General features: G+C 45.7%; 2 protein-coding genes across 5 annotated transcripts; one reads left to right on the forward strand and one right to left on the reverse strand.

The window, feature by feature from the left end:
• The first annotated feature begins 361 nt into the window (after positions 1-361).
• LOC123995298 (armadillo-like helical domain-containing protein 4) lies at positions 362-12765 on the forward strand. Of its 4 annotated transcripts, none has more exons than XM_046298812.1 (9): positions 362-720; positions 5726-5793; positions 6055-7346; positions 9323-9685; positions 9871-10026; positions 10145-10288; positions 10458-10489; positions 10752-10904; positions 11192-12765. In XM_046298812.1, the coding sequence occupies exons 3-9, from the start codon at positions 6287-6289 to the stop codon at positions 11264-11266; spliced, it is 1983 nt and encodes a 660-aa protein (XP_046154768.1). In that variant the 5' UTR covers positions 362-720; positions 5726-5793; positions 6055-6286; the 3' UTR covers positions 11267-12765. The 4 variants fall into 4 exon arrangements, with proteins under 4 accessions (XP_046154768.1, XP_046154771.1, XP_046154769.1 ...); XM_046298815.1 differs by having other exon boundaries at positions 6184-7346; XM_046298813.1 differs by lacking the exon at positions 5726-5793.
• A 3712-nt stretch (positions 12766-16477) lies between these two features.
• Positions 16478-21096, reverse strand: LOC123995299 (N-alpha-acetyltransferase 30-like). Its single transcript, XM_046298816.1, has 4 exons — positions 20012-21096; positions 18904-19027; positions 18678-18733; positions 16478-18348 (listed from the first exon to the last, which is right to left on the reverse strand). Exons 1-4 carry the CDS (start codon positions 20867-20869, stop codon positions 18211-18213), a joined length of 1176 nt encoding a protein of 391 aa, XP_046154772.1. The 5' UTR covers positions 20870-21096; the 3' UTR covers positions 16478-18210.
• Between the last annotated feature and the right edge of the window lie 284 nt (positions 21097-21380).

A 21380-nucleotide genomic window follows, 5' to 3' on the forward strand; every position in this document is an offset into this window, starting at 1 on the left:
ATAACGTCTGGGGAACTCGCCTGATTAAAAATAGTTTGTCCCTGCTGTAAAATAGTTTATGCAATTAAACTTGTATGTTATAAATCAAACGCAAAATAAAAATACATCACGGTCTATACTAGTCATATCCAAACATTTATAGAAGTAATTTTTACACACCAGATATGGACTGAGAATTTGAACGATCTATAAAGAACATGAAATTGTTTGGGCAATATTTTATGCAATCAATTTCATGTTCTTATAGATCGTTGAAGAGTAGACATGAAAGGATGAAAGGAGAGAAATTCGGCGTTTGGAGCTGTCCATTCAGCACCGCCTCGGGAAAAACAAAATCTGAGGTTCAAATAGAATTTGAAAACATTTTCCCACACTAAAACAATGGCCTGTTATGCAACGCATTGGACATAAAATATTACTGAATGTTCTACATAAATCATATCTCTACACGCGCTCAATCACAGAGCAGATCGAGGCACTCTGCCAGTTGAGGCGCGCGCATGCACACGCACTCCGAAGCGTAGTCTACATTGTGTGATCAGCACATTAATAAAGACTAGGCTATTCCTTAAGCTTGCTTCCGGATCGATATTGGCAGCTTATTGATATGATATTGGTACAGTTGTAATATACACCCGTTATTTAAAGGAAAGGCTGGGGAGAAATATATACCGCCCTGTGCAATGAGGTGAACATCATTCCCGTCTACGACTCCGGCAGGTAAGGACAATGCATTATACAGTGCATATTTTTTGAATGACTTTTTATCTAACATAACCCATTTGTTTAAAATGTAAAACATTATATATTGATAGACCATAGAATATGGTTAATGACAGGCTTCTAAGATGAGAAGCGCCGTCTCTACTGTAGCCTATGTGGCATAGTCACACACGCACATATGAATACACGGATTTGAATGCACTAGAAGACGAGGCTACTTAGATCTCTTGGCATTGAATCTGTACACTAAAGCGGTTTATGCCTGCGCCACAGCGGCGTGGCGTGGATGTGGATCTGGATGATGATGTTTGTTTACCGGATGGAGGTCTATTTTAATCCTCATAATTGGTTCATAACTGGTATTGTGAGTGTCAAGCAGCAGGCGGCTCTCTTGGCTCATGTGTACATTGATTAGCGATGGTCAGCTGGGGTCGGTAGTGTTTGTTAGAGTAAGAAGGTGCGTGTGCGTGTGCGTGTGCGTGTGTGTGTGCGTGTGCGTGTGCGTGTGCGTGTGCGTGTGTGTGTGCGTGTGCGTGTGTGTGTACAATGCACTAACTGGAAGTCGCTCTGGATAAGCACACATGTTACTAAAATGTAAAATGTGTGTGTGTGTGTGTCAGGTTTTGACGTTGATGTCTGTGAAACGCCTGTCTGACGTCTGACACCAACCTGCTCTCAGAGCCTTTTGTATTATTGTGTACGTAAATTAGCGACTCCATTTAGTATGATATGTTATGTTTTGTATGGTATGTATTCATTTTTGGATGGCTGTAATCCATTTAGTATATGCTACAAATTACAAGTGGTATGATATGTTAGGAATATGCTAGGTGGCTAACATTAGCTAGACTAGGGGTTGGGGTTAAGGCTTAGTGTTAAACTTAGGGTTAGGAGTTAGGTTAAGGTTACGGGAAGGGTTAGCTAAAATGGTTAAAGTTAGGGGAAAGGTTAGCTAACATGCTAAGTAGTTGCAAAGTAGCTAAAAAGTAGTAAATTGTGCTAATTGAAAATGTGCTAATTGTCTAAAATGCTGAAGTTGGTAGTGATGAGATTTGACACACAACCTTTTTGTTGCTAGACTTTTGGATTATAAGCCCACGCCCACTTCGACCAACCACCTTTCTTTAGTTTTTGCCTTACGTAACTTTTTGTCTTATATAACCATACCTAACATATCATAGTAATTTGACTGAACTGGATTTACATTTACTTTGTTACGTCTAGCCTATGAGACCAGGCTGCTGACACACTGCAGCAACGCAGGGAACCTGAGGGAAGCAGGGTGTCTTCCAGGCAACCCAAGGGAACAGAATTCTCTGTTTACAAGTCAACTCCATTTGCCAAGAAAAATGCCCCTTGCAGATTACCAAAGTATTTGTGCTTCCTCACTTGATATTTAAATATGTTCTTTCTGTTATTATAATGGTATTATCTATTTGTATGGTCCATTTTACAAAGTGTACTGTGTGTGTGTGTGTGTGTGTGTGTGTGTGTGTGTGTGTGTGTGTGTGTGTGTGTGTGTGTGTGTGTGTGTGTGTGTGTGTGTGTGTGTGTGTGTGTGTGTGTGTGTGTGTGTGTGTGTGTGTGTGTGTGTGTTAATTTCGTCAACAAAGTGTTAATTTCGTGACACAAATATTTGGCAAACACTTGTTTTTCAGTGGCAATTGCCGAGACTATAACTGACTAAATAGACCCAGAAAAACTATAACTAAACATAAATTATTTTTAATTTCAGTAGACTTGTCACGTTCTGACCTTTATTTCCTGTGTTTTGTATTTAGTTAGTATGGTCAGGGCGTGAGTTGGGTGGGCAGTCTATGTTTGTTTTTCTAGGTTTTGGGAATTTCTATGTTTCGGCCTAGTATGGTTCTCAATCAGAGGCAGGTGTCATTTAGTTGTCTCTGATTGAGAATCATACTTAGGTAGCCTGGGTTTCACTGTGTGTTTGTGGGTGATTGTTCCTATCTCTGTGTTTGCCCCAGATAGGACTGTTTTGAGTTTTCACATTTATTGTTTTTTTTTGTAGTCAGTTGTTCATGTGTACCTTAACGTATTAAAAAGAACCATGGACACTTAACCACGCCGCGTATTGGTCCTCTGATCCGTTTCGCCTCTCCACTTCGGAAGAAGAGGAGGAAATTCATTACAGAATCACCCACCCAAATCGGACCAAGCGGCGTGGTAAAGGACAGCGACGACAGCAGCAGCAGCATCAACAACAGAGGCAAGCATCACAGGACTCCTGGACATGGGAGGAGATACTGAACGGAGAGGGACCCTGGGCACAGGCTGGGGAAAATCGCCGCCCCAAAGCAGAGCTGGAGGCAGCGAGAGCTGAGCGGCGGCAATATGAGGAGCCAGCACGGCAGTGCGACAGGTACGAGAGGCAGCCCCAAAACACTTTTTTGGGGGGCACACGAGGTGTGGTACTAAGCCAGGTAGCAGACCTGAGCTCACGCCTCGTGCTTATTATAAGCAGCGCATTACTGGTCAGGCACCGTGTTATGTGGTTAAGCGCACGGTGTCGCCAGTGCGTGTCCATAGCCCGGTGCGCTATAGGGCAGCCCCCCGAAAGTGCCATGCGAGTGTGGGCATTGAGCCAGGGCGTATGGTGCCTGCTCAGCGGGTCTGGTCGCCGGTACGCAGTTTTGGTCCAGGTTATCCTGCGCCGGCTCTGCGTGCTGTGTCTCCGGGGCGCTGGGAGGGTGCAGTGCGTCCTCTGCCTGCGCTCCGCTCGTGCCGGGCAACTGTGGGAGTGGAGCCTAAGGGAGAGGTGCGTGTAGTAAGCACAAGATCTCCCGTGCTTACCCACAGCCCGGTTCAACCTGTGCCTGCACTCTGGAGGGTCCGGGCTAGAGTAGTTGTCCAGCCTGGGGAAGTGGTGCCAAGGTTGCGCACCAGAGCTCCAGTGCTCCCCCACAGCCCGGTCTTTCAGGCTCCTCCTAACACCAAGCCTCCTGAAGGTCTCCCCAGCCTGGTGGTTCCTGTGGCAGCCCCACGCACCAGGCTGTCTCTCTGTCTCCTCCCTGCAGGTGCTCCCGCCTGTCCGGCGCGTCCCGCCTGTCCGGCGCCGCTGCCGGAGCGTCCCGCCTGTCCGGCGCCGCTGCCGGAGCCCCTCAGCCCAGAGGCGCCGGAGCCCCTCAGCCCAGAGGCGCCGGAGCCCCTCAGCCCAGAGGCGCCAGAGCCCTTGCCCCTCTGTCCCAAGCTGCCCCTCTGTCCAGTGGGGTCATTGAGAGGGGTTGCCATGGTGAGAAAGCCACGGAGGCGGACAATAAGGCGGACTAAGACAATGGTGAAGTGGGGTCCGCGTCCCGCGCCAGAACCGCCACCGCGGACAGACGCCCACCCAGACCCTCCCCTATAGGTCAAGGTTTTGCGGCCGGAGTCCGCACCTTTTGGGGGGGGGGTACTGTCACGTTCTGACCTTTATTTCCTGTGTTTTGTATTTAGTTAGTATGGTCAGGGCGTGAGTTGGGTGGGCAGTCTATGTTTGTTTTTCTAGGTTTTGGGAATTTCGATGTTTCGGCCTAGTATGGTTCTCAATCAGAGGCAGATGTCATTAGTTGTCTCTGATTGAGAATCATACTTAGGTAGCCTGGGTTTCACTGTGTGTTTGTGGGTGATTGTTCCTATCTCTGTGTTTGCACCAGATAGGACTGTTTTGAGTTTTCACATTTATTGTTTTTTGTAGTCAGTTGTTCATGTGTACCTTAACGTATTAAAAAGAACCATGGACACTTACCACGCCGCGTATTGGTCCTCTGATCCGTTTCGCCTCTCCTCTTCGGAAGAAGAGGAAATTCATTACAAGACTAAAATGAGACGAGACAAAATTATCTCTGTGACCTGACTACTAAGTGGACTGGACAAGAGTTTTTGGAGAAATTGAGAGCTTTTCAGTGATAACATATTTAATATTAGCAGCACAGATGCACAGCGCAGTTCTGTTCAGCAGTGGGAAGGATGCACCATGCCCGGCACACACAGCCCACATCAGCTGGAGCAAGCAATGTGTGTGGACAGACAGACAGACAGGCTCCGCCTTCGTTTATACACATCGGGCAAATTACCCTCTTGCTTCCACATAGCTAACCAGTCACCCACCAGCCTTCTCGTTAGCTACCCTTTGCCTGGTTAAGAAACACAAGCTGCCGTACGAAATTAAAATCAATAGCAGCATTGAGTTTAATAGTAAAACCACAGTGTAGCTATGCTTTTCTCTCCATTGAGTATAGAAAAGAAGGCTGTCTTTCAATTTGTAATCTCGTTCAACCCTCTTACTTTCTCCACTGCATTTCATTGCCAGGCGCTACGTTTTTTTTCTTTCGTGTATTGGTGGGCCACATTTTACATTCATAAAGCATATTGCAGGCCAATTCTAAAACTAGGCTACTTGCGGACCGGACCATTAACCATTTGTTTAGGTTACATCTTGTTCAGTCTTTTTACCTCATAAGCTAGCTATAGCTAACAACCTAGGGTGCATTCAGCAGGACTTAACGTTTTGGAACATTCAGATATGAAATATGTTTTGTAGAACTAACAAATGTATTTTGCGTTAATGGGGACCAAATGACTCAGACTTGAGCCCTTGGATCAGGACTACTGTACAAAAATGTGTGACTCGACCACATCACTGGGCGAAACAGTCATTAGCCCCCATTCTAGTGTTAGACACCAATGTGGCTGCGGTGTCAGTGAAACGTGGATGACCATGGCAATGACATGACCGAGTGACGGATGTGCAACCAATAATTGCCAATACTTTCTCTCTTTCTGTCTCTCTATGTCCCTCTCTTTGTATCTCTCTGTCTCTCCGTGCTTGAGAATTTACATGGACAGATCATTCTTATATATTCTTATATACTGTATGTTTGTCATTTTTCTGCTGTTGGGAAGAGAATAGGATGTTATTCAAAAAGTACAAGGCTATGTATTTTTGTGCAAATTTTGTTACTTTATCCCTCAAACTCAACTTTTTTCATTATTCCCATCTAATCAGGGAATGATTTAGACCTGGGACACTAGGTGGGCGCAATGAATTATCCGGCAGGCTCTGGACCTTGTAGGGTAAGAGTTGAATACTCCTGCAGGGTTAATGACGCAAAACAAATGTGATGTGACTACAATGAAAGGGCATTTAGTTGACTGAAATGGCCCACTGTTGTCGTCATTTTGACAATAACTAAGTCATTATTCAAATGACAAAATGTGATTAAGACTTAATTATATTTTAGTCAAAATGACTAGACTAAATGTAATACTGTATAAAAAATAGTCACAAAATTAACACTGGTGTGTGTGTGTGTGTGTGTGTGTGTGTGTGTGGAGGAATGGAGTAGAAGTACAACAACCGGAGAGAGGGCTCAAAAGTCCACATTTTCCACAAAACTGCCAGACTGCAACATCAAAGGAAAGGCTTACACAAAAGCTAAATAAGTGGTGAAATTCTTTCCTCAGCTGAATCGCCATACCATCTCCATACCTGCCCCCGTCATCTGACCACCCCATTCTAGCCACTGCGACCCTTCTCTACGTCTCCATGTTTACTTTGTGGTGAGAGATGGGAAAGATGCTCTTCCCTGCAACTCTCCATCACCTCCTATTGGTAGGGGTCTGTCTCTGCGTCTACAGCACCCCAGTCCCGCCCCTCCACGACTACGCACCCGCCTCACAGGACAGTGGCTGTGATGGACAAGCTGGGGAGCCAATGGAGGGAGAGGCCTGTGTAACACCAGCAACACCTGCCAGTGTTACATCAACAAGTGTCCAATCTGGGCCCTCTGATCCTGGCAGACTGTCCTATGGGATGGCAGAACACATGACTGGCAGCTGGACTGACCTATCAGAGAATGTTGGAGCAGGCGGAGGCACTGGCCCTGATGTGATGGGACGCAAACCAGGGGGGATAGAGCCGGTGATGCAGGCACGAAACGTGGACAGTCATGAGGGTATATCTGGACCGGGAGGGGCTAAGAGCCACGGGAGGGAGGCAGAGACAGGGGTTGCCTCTGAGAGCTTCTCTGAGGGGAAGGAGACTCACAGACTGCCTGTAGAAGCTCCAGAACTCTACACAGACAAAGAGATGAAAGTTGGGCCCGAAGAGGATCCTATGGAGGATGTACCTACTATCACCACTGGTGCCATGATAGCTTCCCTAGGAGAGAGGCAAGGGATGACAGTGGCCATGAAAACACTCAGAGTTGCTCTACATGGTGCTTCCACAGCAGCCAGAGCCCCAGAACCAGATAGCCAGACAGGGATGCACCTTGCTGGGGATAGAAGAGACATCATCCTGGAAGAGAGGCCAGATCTCCAAGGAGGAAAGGAAGGGGAACTCAGAGAGAGCTTGCCCGACCTCGGAGCTCCTCTTCTGGGGCAGGAGACAGACTCCCCATTGACCTCGATCCCTCCGTCAGTATGGAGATCCAGCAGAGACGCTTCATCGCTGCCCCCTAGTAGTCTTGAGGCCGCTGGCCCTGCATCTCCACACCCCCAAGATGGAGCGACAGCGTTTGCTCTCCCAGACCCCCTCCTGCCTGACCTTGGACCAGCCCTGACAGGATCCTCCAGACAGGATGACCCTGACAGCCTCTGGACTGAACCACTACAGCAAAATGGGGGTGAGTATGCAGTATGCTATGGTCCAATGAGTACATACTGGATATGTTAGAGAAAGCCACTGGGATCTCAGCCACCTGGACTGAGTCTACTCTACAGATGCACTTGAGGGCCACATTCTATGTTGAGTTTTTGCACATGCACACACCAACACACTTGCTCTGCCTCACAACAAGGTAAGGTGCTGCTCTAGCTGTTGTTGTGTCACACCATAGAATTCCATTACACGGGTTGCCTGTTTGCCTTTCGCTGGGTTTCAATAGGTTTCATTAAAAAGGGAAGGGAAATGAAAGTGACATGTCTAGCTGCAGAGATCTCCTTTGATGATCGGGGGGGATGGTGAATGCTTGGTTTTCCACGCTTCACTTTGAACCTTACCAGGCAGGGTTCCAGGGAAGCAGTCTAATTACTTTCTATTTCTGACGGTGGAAATAAACCTCACATGACTGCCAGGAGACAGCAATGACAGGGACTGTTATACAAGTCTGGGGAATTCACTCATCCTTTATCTCTATCTCCCTCCCTCCATCAGAGAGGAAAAGTAAAGACCTGGGCACTGGCAGGGCCAGCCAGGCAGTTTATTACTGTGTGATGCAGTAGAATAGAGGAGTCTGTCTGAGCCAATATGTGTTCCAGACTGTTCCTGCCTGTCCGGCGTCCCTCTAAGGATCGTCTGTTAGCGCTACAGGCAGCCTGTTAGCATCCATCAGGGATGTGTGCGTGTATGTACATATACGTATGTGCGTATATTTGTGTGTGCGTGTTCCAGCTTCTCTTTGGGGACCTAAAGCTTCCCTACAAGGGAAACCAGGCTACCTTGATGAGTAGTATGTAGAAGGAAGGATTTTATTTTTGGAACACCCTTTTCAAGATGAAAAAAATAAATAAAACTTCATCAAATCAAATGTATTTATATAGCCCTTCTTACATCAGCTGATATCTCAAAGTTCTGTACAGAAACCCAGCCTAAAACTCCAAACAGCAAGAAATGCAGGTGTAGAAGCACGGTGGCTAGGAAAAACTCCCTAGAAACGCCAAAACCTAGGAAGAAACCTCGAGAGGAACCAGGCTATGAGAGGTGGCCAATCCTCTTCTGGCTGTGCCAGGTGGAGACTATAACAGAACATGGCCAAGATGTTCAAATGTTCATAAATGACCAGCATGGTCAAATAATAATAATCACAGTAGTTCACAGTAGTCAAGGGTGCAGCAAGTCAGCACCTCAGGAGTAAATGTCAGTTGGCTTTTCTGGGACAGGTAGCACGTCCGGTGAACAGGTCAGGGTTCCATAGCCGCAGGCAGAACAGTTGAAACTGGAGCAGCAGCACAGCCAGGTGGACTGGGGACAGGAAGGAGTCATCATGCCAGGTAGTCCTGAGGTATGGTCCTAGGGCTCTGGTCCTCCGAAAGAGAGAAAGAAAGAGAAAGAAAGAATTCGAATTAGAAAGAGCATACTTAAATTCACACAGGACACCGGATAAGACAGGAGAAGTGCTCCAGATATAACAGACTGACCCTAGTCCCCCGACACATAAACTACTGCAGTATAAATACTGGAGGCTGAGACAGGAGGGGTCAGGAGACACTGTGGCCCCATCCGATGATACCCCCGGACAGGGCCAAACAGGCAAACAAACATGACTGAAAGAGATGCAGAAATAAACATTTTGATTGAATCTTCATCAACAATTACAAGAATAACCTGTCCCAGAAAGCTGCACCATATGGTGGATCCCTTCCATGGTTATGTTATATGGGATTTATACCTTTTTTTGTGTGTGAGCAGAGCAGTTAGAATGTAGTTGTGAACTGGAAGCAGAGCTGTGGGTCTAAAACTCCTCTCTCTTCACCAGTACATACCATCATGTTTCTAGTCACAGGCTGATATCTAGCAGTCACTGAGCCTATACGAATTGCCTATGGACCATCAGTGAGTCCTGAACCAACATCTGTCGGTGTGTGTGTATTTTACTAACAGCCGTGGATGCCAGTGCCCCTCCCTTGCAGGACGCGTCCACAGAGGGCACAATGTCATCGGAGGACCTCCCTCTCATCTTCGAGCCCTTTGATGATGTCACACCTGAAGGGGCGGGGGTAGCGACAGCCGTTCTCGCGGCCGGCAACTCACAGCTGTCTGTCTCCATGTCTACCACGGGGATGCTACTGTCAGAGGTGGAGTTCGACCAGGTGGACACAGGTGACACGGGGCCATCCCGTGTCCCACCACTGGTGCTACCAGATTGGACGTCACCATGGCAGACATCCGGGGCTGAGATCTCTGAGCCTATCTGTCCTTCTGGTCCACCCATAGACCCCCACCCTTCAGAGACAGAACAGCCAGGTGAGACATCTTTCTTATTAATCTTCCTCTTCATTATTCCATTCGTCCTCTTCATCTTTTCACCATGTTGCTTACACTCATCCATTTAGATCTAGAAGTTTCTACAGTAGTATCTAAGGACTAGATGTTGATGTTATACTTCACTATATCCACTATAATGATACAGCCGTGATGATTATATTTAGGTGGTAGTGAGACCATACAGAACCCAGAGGAAACCCCGCCCACCTCCGAACCCAACCCTACAAGCATCGCCTCCCAGCAGATCAACATGACAACGGTCACCAAGACAACCAATCTGCCTGTGGTCAAATCAGGTCTGGAGGAACTGGAGTCTGAAGGTAGGAGTCACACTAACACATAATGCGCACACATTGTTTACATAATGTAAAGATGAAAGTTCACAATTCAAATTGAAAGGAAGTTGAATCAGCTGTTTTCCTTCTTTTCATCCTGTAGAGGAGCCAGAGGTGGATGAGAACACAGAGGAGTCAGAGGACAGCGAAGAGGAACAGAAGGAGACCCCTATCCCAGCCCCCACTCGACCTCCCTACAGCCTCATCCCCCCGCCTCCTGTCTGGGTGCAGCGCAATCAGGGCCTGAGTGAGAGACACATACACGAATGCATGCGCACATAAAACTAACTTTGGCTCTTTGTGGCCATCAAATATGAGATATTTTCAATTAGGAAAGAAGTGTAATTGAAATAGTGGGTGACAATCTTGTGTGGGTTCAATGTGCTTCAAAGCCGCTATTCCTCCCTTTTTTTCAGTGCGTAGCTGGGTGGAACTGATCAGAGAAAAGGTAAGATCGCCATTAATGGTCATGACAGAACCATTCTATCCTCATTATAGGAAAGTGTGGTCCTTTAGGCTGTTTGGTTATGTAGCAGAGATAATATTGACCCCTATTACCCTTAAATTAGTCAAAAAACATAAACTGGAAGAGTTGTCTCTAAGACACTCTGGTCTACGAGTGGTCTGTATTTCCTGTGTGTGGCTAGTTTCTTCTCCCTGCTCGTCCCTCACACAACCCTATCGTTCACCTCTGTCCCCCCTCCCTACAGGCAGGGTATGTGTCTGGGATGTTGGCCCCGGTGGGCATTGGCATCATGGGGGCCCTGCTCATCGTTGGGGCCCTCTACAGCATCAGGATGATCCACCGTAAGAGGAGGAACAGCTTCAAACACCAGCGCAGGAGGAAGGCCAGGCACACGGAGGTTAATAAGAATATGCTCACTAGCGCTACACTATTCCTAAAGGATGCATATATCAGCTTGTGGTAGAAATTGCCATTAACCAAGAATGTGTCATTAACCAGTAGTTTAAAGTGGCTTCCTCATCTCTACACCTTCATCTGTACTGATTTAAAGACATTGGACAGTTTCTTTCACATCAGTGCAGATGAAAGGAGATGGAAGAGATTTTGGACTTATTGAGCTTTATACAACCTTTAACTCCATGTAATGAATGTCCTGACTTTTGATATTTGCCGTCTTGTCTCCAGCAACCCAGGGAGCCAAGCAGCAACGGCCAGGACCAAGCCATGCTATTGGCTGACAGCTCTGAGGACGAGTTCTGATCCTGCCCACAGCGCTGTGCCTGTAACTGATGAGACTTGGCCCGCGTCGCCCGCGTCGTCGTCATCACATCTCCATGACTACCACATCTCCAATCACTGTGGGACGATTGGCTATAATTCATCAGAGAGTATTTGACTGTCTAACCAAAAAGACGGGTGGGTATTTGACATGTAAAACAGGGTTGAACATTTTAACACCTATGTAGTTACAGGTGCATAGAGGGAAAACAATACAATATTTGAAAAATAAACTCTAGGCTATTGACATTCTTGTATGATCCAAAATGTGTTTGAGATCCTTTAAACCAACAGTGTGTAGAGCATACAAGAATGACCGTGTGCTGAAGCCTCTTTTTCAATTACTTTCTATGTAATAAAAAGGCTAGAGCAGAATCCATTTAATAGGATCTCTGTTTATGTAGCTGACGAAGAGTGCATTTCAATAGTATGAAGTGGCTTCCTCTTCTTGTCTCCTTTCCTACATTTAGGAAGCCACTTCAGAAATGAAGCCACTACAGGCTATAGAGATGCACTCACAGTTACTGGAGTAAGATTGTCACACACTATTGAGCTCATAACACATCAGACACTGAAAAAAACGTAAGCTGTCAACACCAGTGTGCATTAATGCACTTTAGATACTTTCATAGACAGCCATTGCTTGATTCAGCCTTGTCGACTGTTTAAGGCCAAATGAATATCATCCTCCTTTAAAAGCATTCAGCAGGAAATCAGCTCTCTCTGCGTGTAGTTACAGGAAACTGATAATTCTATTGTTTCTCCTCCTGACAATGTTTTTCCTCCAGTGCGTGGCAGGCAACCTCTTTTATGAATGTATATACCAGGCTAATACTTATTTAATCATCTCCATATCATTTACTATTAAATAGCCGACTCTACAGAAAAGTCCAAGTCATTCAGAATCATTACATCCCATAGCCATGCCGAGGGATTTTTTAAAGGGAGACTACTTGTATTTTCACTCAACCTCTCTCTTCTGTACAGTTGTTTCTCCTAATTGCCTAACAATCCACTTTTCTTATTTTGCACTGGGACCTGAAAGAAGTGAAAGCCAAAACTCTAAGGAGAAACAGGACGCTTGCTGCTAGTGTACACACTTAATGTTGACAAAGGTTTCCATTCCCCTGGTTGATGTCGTTGTGATCCAAATGTATATATTTATTCATTTCTGTGGTTGATGCATCTAGTGTCTGCATTTTAGCACTAAATATTAAAGGTGTTTTGAAAAGTCTAATTCAATGTAATTGAGTAATCTTGCATTGTATTGTAGTCATTCAAGTTTGAAATGTGTCACATTTTGCGTGACCATCCCCTGGTAGGTTGCTTGAGATACATCGCCTGTGAATATGCAATAGTAATGTAATGTACGGGTTCTTCTGTAAAATGATGGCCACATTTCGGGCTTTCGTTCTGTAGATACTAAATGTGCAGTGCTACCAATAAAGCTCTCTTACCCAGAAGGATCTCTGTTTGTGGGAAGGGTTCACTATTTTTGTTTCTATTGCTAAACACAGTTGGAAGACAAAATGCCTAATCATGAATGAATCACATGATGCAATGTAAAATACTGCAGTCTTTCAGATGAATGAATCACATGATACAATGTAAAATACTGCACTCTTTCAGATGAATGAATCACATGATACAATGTAAAATACTGCACTCTTTCAGATGTGCCGTTTGCTTGCTTTGGAACCAAGATAACCATCAGACAACCAATCCACTTTACAGCATAAAAAAACCTAATAATTTATTTCTGTGTACGATTCCCACATTAAATAAAAGATATCGTTGGACAGATTGAAATCAAAGAGACAGAGGAAGAGGGGCAGGGGAACAAAACTCTGACATGCAAAAATACTGTTCTCTCTTCCCTTACCACACCTTACAGATCACAGGGGTCCAGGGCTAGTCACTACAAAAAACAGAGACCCCCCTTTAGCTGGTCCTGGTGGGGGTTGGGGGGCACAGTGTGTGGGGTCCCCAAGTGGAGTGGTAAGAAGAGAGTAGATGCCCACTGAGCTAAGGTCCGTTTGCATCCCCCATCTGTAATGGTGAAGGTTAGGATTTGGACAGGGTAAGCTAATCCTAGATCGGTGTACCAAAATAGAGAATTTTAGCCAGAGCAAGAAACCAACTGGAATATCTAATAAAAAGCTTGACACCTCTTCCTCTCGTACAAGGAGATGGGAGAAGAGCGGTTGGTCTCTGGGGTGAATGGTAGCTAGGCAACCAGTGGGATGGTGGCCCTCCAAGACCAGTTTAAGTAGCCTTGTCATGTTCTTTGACCCCAAACTCTGAAATGGCAAGACAACTTTTGATTTCTCTGTAGTGAAGACCATTCATTGACTTACTTTGAAGCCACAAGGGATGGGAAGGTATCAGCTAACCTGGATGCCAGTCTGTTTCTTCTTTAGCTCACTCCTTTGTCAAAACAGACCAGAGCCATAGATATACATTACATAGATGTCAATGTCTTTTGAAATCACACCAGACTCTGGCCACAAACAGACTGACGAGGAAGCCCTTCAACTGGGGTGCATTCAATGAGGTGCAAAGTTAAGAACAATGCAGCCAGAAAGATTTATATCTAACAGGACACCCTCATGAATAGACCTCCGGTGTAGATGGTCAAACGGAGCGGTCTAGCCTAACATGGCAGGCAATAATGTCCATGGTCCCTACTGGCACTGCCAGGGGTTCACACTTTGAAAAACTAGGGGAGAAATAAAGACGTTCTATGAGAATGAGGAAAGCGGGTTGGACCAAAACAAAGACCAATTTAATTTGAAATGGGACAGGAGCCCCCTCACACCTCTAGACTGAAGCAGGATCAGAGTGATGTCAGAAAGAGTCAAGATTCAACAGAAAGTGTATCTGCACAGAGAGCCAAATGGAAGTCTTCCCAGTGAATGGAACAGAGTGCCATTGGAACAGTTCAAAGCAGTATGGCTTTGGAACAGCTAGCCTAGCTCCCATCTGTGCTTCCGGATCTCTGATGACATCGTTGCTGTCCAATCCTTCATTCTTATTCTAGTCCTAATAGTCTGGATCGGTGAAAATAAATTAGCAGAGAAAAGAAACAAAAAACCTAACTAATCAATCCCTCCATAAACACAATACACAAAAAAAGATGCCCTCGGATGTCAAATGAATAGAGCGCAAACACTCTGTATACAAATAGTCAAAAAAAACAAAAGGTCATCTGATCGGTGTTTTCAAACGCACTCACACACATACTATAACCACCCACACAGCAGCCTGTGTAAAGTATCTGTCGACATCCCTTCTCACTTCCTATTCTGCAATGTTAGCCGGTTGAATTGAAGAGACGTTGAGTAACAGCTCCTAACTGTTTGCATCGGTTTTATTAAAGCTGCAAACTCTGAAATAACAGCTGCTAAAACTTTACAGAGATGCAGACACTGAGTAAACCTGGCCCATAATGTGTTGTGTTTGCTAGTGTACACCTCTTATAGCTGCTCTCTCAGCCTATGGGACTTCATCACAGCTCAGCAGTACAGTACATTAGTGTCTCTGCTAGACAAGCAGCAGATCTTTAGTAACTACTACCACCACCACCGCCATTACTACTACCACCATTACTACCACCACTGCCATTACTACTACCACCATTACTACCACCACCGCCATTACCACCACCACCGTCATTACTACCACCACCGCCATTACCACCACCACCGTCATTACTACTACTACCACCACCACCGTCATTACTACTACTACCACCACCACCGTCATTACTACTACTACCACCACCACCGTCATTACTACTACTACCACCACCACCGTCATTACTACTACTACCACCACCACCGTCATTACTACTACTACCACCACCGTCATTACTACTACCACCACCACCGTCATTACTACTACTACCACCACCGTCATTACTACTACTACCACCACCACCGTCATTACTACTACTACCACCACCACCGTCATTACTACTACCACCACCACCGTCATTACTACTACTACCACCACCGTCATTACTACTACTACCACCACCGTCATTACTACTACTACCACCACCACCGTCATTACTACTACTACCACCACCGTCATTACTACTACTACCACCACCACCGTCATTACTACTACTACCACCACCACCACCGTCATTACTACTACTACCACCACCACCACTGCCATAACTACTACTACCACCACCACCGTCATTACTACTACTACCACCACCACCGTCATTACTACTACTACCACCACCACCACTGCCATAACTACTACTACCACCACCGCCATAACTACTACTACCACCACCATTACTACTACTACCACCGCCGCCATTACTACCATCGCCACCATAACTACTACCACCACCACCGCCATTACTACTACTACCACCACCACCGCCAATACTACTACTACCACCACCACCGCCATTACTACTACTACCACCACCACCGCCATTACTACTACTACCACCACCACCACCGCCATCATTACTACTACAACCACCGCCGCCATTACTACTACTACTACTACAACCACCGCCGCCATTCCTACTACTACAACCACCGCCACCATTCCTACTACTACAACCACCGCCACCATTACTACTACCACCACCACCGCCATTACTACTACCACCACCATTACTACTACTACCACCCACCATTACTACTACCACCACCACTTCAACCACCATTATTACTACTACTACCACCACCAACACCACCATTACTACTACAACCACTACTATTACCACCACCACCTTCTATACCTAGCTCCTGGTGTCCCTGTGTCTTTACTATACTTCAGGGTTATCTAGAGCCTGAAATAACCAATTTTACACCATCAGTCAAAACACACACAGCCGACCTATGTTAATTAACTCTGAAAAAGAAAATTATATTTTTTAATTAATTTTTTAGACAAAAAGCAGCCACAAACACATATTGTCTTTGCATTGATTGGAGTAGATGGGAACTGCCTGGTGTGCCTGTCTTTCCCAGACAGAGGAGCTCTCAAATGTTACCGGAGTGTACGAGGGGAGTGAGTGTATGAGTGTATAATACACAATCTAAATAAACTTAGAGAGCAAACAGGAAATAAGTAAACTGCAAACAATACCTTTGCCCTCCTTTAACCAGAGGTCAACCAAAGATCAACACACGGACTCAAACACACACACAGAGCGAAGCCAACAGGAATCCAACATATTTAATAACACTATTACTCCAGCCTGACACTTTGCCATACTGAAACAGGACTCCAGTGCTCTGCATGTTGTTAATTCATAGACAACTGTGATGATTGAAAGACAGAGGGGTGCTTGGAAAAAATAGTCTCCAAGTTAGGAGGAATTTGAATGAACAACCTGCAATAGAGAAATAGTTTCCGAGCCCAAACAAACTTCTCCTTTGTCAATAATTATTTATCTTTCTCAGGAGATTTTTGAGCAATGTTCCAGTGGCTGGCAGTGCATTTTGGGAAAATTAGCTTTGATCTGCAAAAAGGGCCAACACAAGTGCCCAATCTCAAATAGGCCCCTCATTCTTACCCCTCTAAGCACTTACCAAGTATATCTGAAATTATTGAATAGGTTTTACTAAAATGGAAATAGCTCCACCTTTCCCTCTGACAGGGAGGAAGAATTTGCACCATATTGCTTACACCTATCCAAACCTTTCAGATATACACAAGTGCCTAGGAGTTAGGACTATGGGTCTGTTTGGAACTGGGCAATGTTCCGAGTGTTAATCAACACACACTCATCACTCATACCACCACTCTTGTTAAAATAAATGCATGCATATCTTTACAGGCTCCAGCTCTTGGTCTGGGGCACGGGGTGAAAACTGAGCAGCAAGCATCTGGCGTGTTCGTCTCACAACATAGGGTTAATGAAAACACAGACAGGGGGAGAAAAGCACACTAACACGCACAACTCATGATTCCCACCAAGCATGCGTGCGCACACACCCATCCACTACATTACTTCACATCCCTTACTTCACGTCCCTTACACATGTACACAATAACCTAAACACTTCCTTTTCCAAACCCCTAGGGAAAACACACACTCTCACGAACACACACACAATAGCTTTTCCAACCCCCTGTTGAATCATGAGATTAAAAAATATACACAAAAAATAAACTCCACAAATATTTCCTTCGAATCTGTCGTTTTCCCACCTTCTTCCTTATTTTCACCCTGTGTTTTTATTCTTCTTCTGTTTTCCTGTGGGTGATTTTGCGTGATGCATCGCCCTCCGGGGGTTTGTGGGTTCACCCTCGACATCATGCCTTAGATACTGCTCGTTGGAAGGGGGAGGGCAATGTTCTGAGGTTAAAGGTCACCAGACCACATCACACACTCCTCTTCCTTCCCCCTCTCACAGGATCCTACAGCTAACAGGGCAAGGGCCTCTTCATTAAAACATTGTGGGATTTCTGTCTGTCCAGTTTAGTCTTGAGCTGTTTTCCAAGATGTCAAAGATCAAAAAGGGAGGGTTGTATGTACTGTGTGTGTACTGTGTATGAGTAGTGTGCATGTGCGTGTGTCTATGTATATGCAAATGTAGGTGAATCTATGCTTGTGGGTGTATGACGATGTGTGTGTGCATATGGGTGTATGACTGTGCGTGGGTGTAACTGTATATATGGGTGTGTGTGTGTATGTATGTGTATGCACACACACACACACACACACACACACACACACACACACACACACACACACACACACACACACACACACACACACACACACACACACACACACACACACACACACACACACACACACACACACACACACACACACACACACACACACACACGTGTGAGACAAGGGACCAGGGCAGGGTTGAGAGTGAGACTGGAGCTGCTTCAGTAAGAGGGCAGCACCTGTCATGCTCCTTCTCCTCTCTCTAGCGGAGCCACAGTTTGAGCCTCAGTGCGTCCACACCGTTCAGGTAATATCTGAAGAGCCGCTTGTCTCGGACAAAACCAAGGTTCTCATACAACTTTAGAGCTGACTTGTTAGTGATCTCAGTCTCCAGAACCACCTAGGAGTGAGCGAGAGAGAGAGAAGAGAGAGGGAGGGAAGGAGAGAGGGAGGGTGGGGAGAGATACTGCTTGTCAGAGCTGAAGCAATACAAGTAGTCTTTGTATCATTTTGTGGGGGTTTGTCATAAGATCATATTGTTATATTATATCCCCATGTTATTCACTAGAGCACTTAATTTTCTATACTAGAGTCCACCTAGTGTGGATATATAATATGTGGTTAATACCTCAGCCAAGTACAGTCAGGGCCACTAGCTGAGTGAAGGCCCCAGAGGGACAACAGGGCCTTCGGACGTCACCATCAGACAGACAGTACCAGTCCGCTTACCTCATCACAATCCCCCTCCACCATGGCATAGATGGCCTTCTTCACCAGGTTAGTACCTGCAACATACAGGCAACAGAAAATCAATTCAGCGGGATGGTACGCATAGAAGTTTGTAGAGGTAAAGAAAATGGAAGTACTTTGAGATCAAATATTTTTTTGCAAAAAGGGCTATTAATAAAATGTGATTGGTCGTCATGAGAAAATGAGAGAGCATGCTGGTTCTCACCAATGCTTTTCCTCCTGTGTTTCGAGTCTACAGCCAGCATGGCGATGTAGCCACGACGAAACATCTTCTTGTGCATGTCCAGCTTACAGACAATGGCCCCCACACACTCCTGCTCCACCATGGCCTGGAAATTAATAAACAGTGAGTCATGTTAGTGCTGTGTCCAACCTAAAGCTTTTGAAGCCTTCTTAAGACCAGACATAACCAAGGAGTAAACAAAATCCAATGCTTCTAGCCAATGAGCATCAAGAACACATCTACCCTGACCTCTAGTTTGATTACACTGCACATAGCACTTCCTCCTTCCTATAGGTCACTGAGGGCAGTAGACTGAGAAATCATATTGAATAGTAAGTATCATGGTTACAATGATGAATGGCTCATTCCGTTATGGAAAGGGAGACAGATCAACAGCAAGGACTTCATTGAATTTGTGGACACAACTTGTTTCGTATTAGCCCAGTTCACCTCAAAATACCAAATTAATTATCAAGACTAGAAATGTAAAAAACTTGACACTTGCAAGTGTTTCAGTCAGCAAGCCTCAGAGGTTGCAACACTATGCTAGGGTTAGGCTGTCAAAGGGGGTTTATTTGTGTGTGTGTGTGTGTGTGTGGTGTGCAAGCGCATGTACATGCCACTTCATGTTCAACTGTATCTGTGTGACACCTCCAGATGATTAAATATAGACATAGTGAACAAGTCTACACTAGCAGTCACACCAAGACTAACCAACCCTTTTAGCCCAACTTAAAAACTAGTTTCACTGTCAGACAAGACAACAGGGAGGAATAAGGGTGTGTTATTGTCTGGATCTACCTAAAGAGAAGCCTACCCTTTACCTAGAACTTTAGGAACATCAAATGAGCAGGTCTGCTATACAGAAAGATAGGAAAAAAACACAATTGAAGCAGACACTAACAGTATCTAGGCCTAAATCAAAACGGTGGTAAGAGACAATACTGGCCTCTTAGGGTCAGCGGCAACACCCCCAACAAACTCGCGTTGTTGCCCCAGAAGCTACTGCCCTCTTTTTATTTTGCTAATGTTCGCCAACCAAAACCAAGTCAAGAAGGTGTTTTACTAGATAGCGCTATGTCATACTCACCAGAAAGCAGAGCTGAGGCCAGTTGTGGATGAAGTACCTATAGGTATAAATGGAATACGGCTCAGACAAGTCCTTGGTGATCAACCTCATGATTCCTGGCATCTGTAACTCGGACTCGTAGCGGACATAATGAATCCCCTGGCTCTCTTCCGCTTCTCGGTCAGGCGAACAGTTCAGATCCAGCCTCGCTAATTCTGACACCGGCGGCTGGTGTATGACGTCGGGTTCACTTTCTACTCCAGCCCGGTGCTCGCCAAGGCCTTCGCAGTCTGGGGGCTGCTGGCTCGGTGGTCGAGGGGCTTCTGTGGGGTCACATTCCCTTTTCCTAGCGTTACCACCGGGGCTGTGTCCGGTTACAGTGTGGCTTTGGAAAGCCTCAGTTCTTGTGATAGTCAACATACCGTTCATGCCATTGTTGTTCAAGTGAGGGTGGCGGCTGCCTTTCGAACACGGACTGTGGTCCTCATGTTGCCAGCAATGGTCGCTATTATTTTTGTCACTCGGGTCGTCTCCAAAACTGCTGCTGTCACAGAGCTCCATGGACGGTCTCGGACTGTCGGATCGGTTTTCCGTTGTGTGGTTGTAGATCTCACAGTCTTCAGACGGACTGACCAACCCGTTCAGCTGCTGTTCCTGTGGGGCCTGCGTTTTGAGGTGTAGCGCAGCCGGGTTAGCATGCGATAGCATGTTTTTCTGTTTTTTCTTACTTGGCCGTTTGTCCTCGCTGACCCGCTGCTCCTGTCGTGTTACAGAGCCCTCCCAACCGCAGCCGGGCTGCTCCCCTTCCCCGGGGAAGGGAGAAATTTCAGCCGGGGATGCTGGCAATGCGCTGCTAGGCCCAGTCGGCACTGCAGCCATCCCACCTCATCAAGGGGGCAATGCACGTTAGAAAAAAAAGCTCTAAATATAGTTTCGTCAACGGGTTTATAAACAAAGCTCACTTCACTAAGGCGATAATTGTATAAATCCGAGGGTTTCCGAAACAATTTCGTCTTTACTTCCAACGCCTGTCGTTGCTTTCTCCTCCGTTTCCCCGCTGCCGGAAAGTGCTGTCGCAGCAAACGCCATTGCAGCCGAAAGATGGTTGTCATTACTTACTACAGCCACAAAGTCAGAATTGGATTTAACGTAAAAATTAATGAAAACAAAATTTTGCTTTTTGGTATTCATTTAAGGTTAGGGTTAGGAATGCGGTTAGCAGTATGGTTAAGGTTTAAAATTATATTTTAAGAAGCTAAATTGTAGAAATAGGCGGGGTTTAGACAAAAATATGAATTTGTGGCTGTGATAAGTAGTGACTACCATGAAAGCGGGTGCCGCTTTACGACAGTGATGAGAAGCATAATCTATGCGCGGTTTGCACAACTTT

The sequence above is a fragment of the Oncorhynchus gorbuscha genome, linkage group LG14 (genome assembly GCF_021184085.1).
Source record: "Oncorhynchus gorbuscha isolate QuinsamMale2020 ecotype Even-year linkage group LG14, OgorEven_v1.0, whole genome shotgun sequence".
NCBI classification, from domain to species: Eukaryota; Metazoa; Chordata; class Actinopteri; order Salmoniformes; family Salmonidae; genus Oncorhynchus; species Oncorhynchus gorbuscha.

Coding starts and splice junctions, on each gene's coding strand:
- LOC123995298 (XM_046298812.1), top strand. CDS start 6,287: ATGGGAAAGATGCTCTTCCCTGCAACTCTCCATCACCTCCTATTGGTA. Junction 10,027..10,144: donor GGAGGAACTGGAGTCTGAAG/GTAGGAGTCACA, acceptor TTCATCCTGTAG/AGGAGCCAGAGGTGGATGAG. Junction 10,289..10,457: donor GCAGCGCAATCAGGGCCTGA/GTGAGAGACACA, acceptor CCTTTTTTTCAG/TGCGTAGCTGGGTGGAACTG.
- LOC123995299 (XM_046298816.1), bottom strand. CDS start 20,869: ATGGCTGCAGTGCCGACTGGGCCTAGCAGCGCATTGCCAGCATCCCCG. Junction 18,734..18,903: donor ACACAGGAGGAAAAGCATTG/GTGAGAACCAGC, acceptor TGTATGTTGCAG/GTACTAACCTGGTGAAGAAG. Junction 18,349..18,677: donor TGGAGGGGGATTGTGATGAG/GTAAGCGGACTG, acceptor GCTCACTCCTAG/GTGGTTCTGGAGACTGAGAT.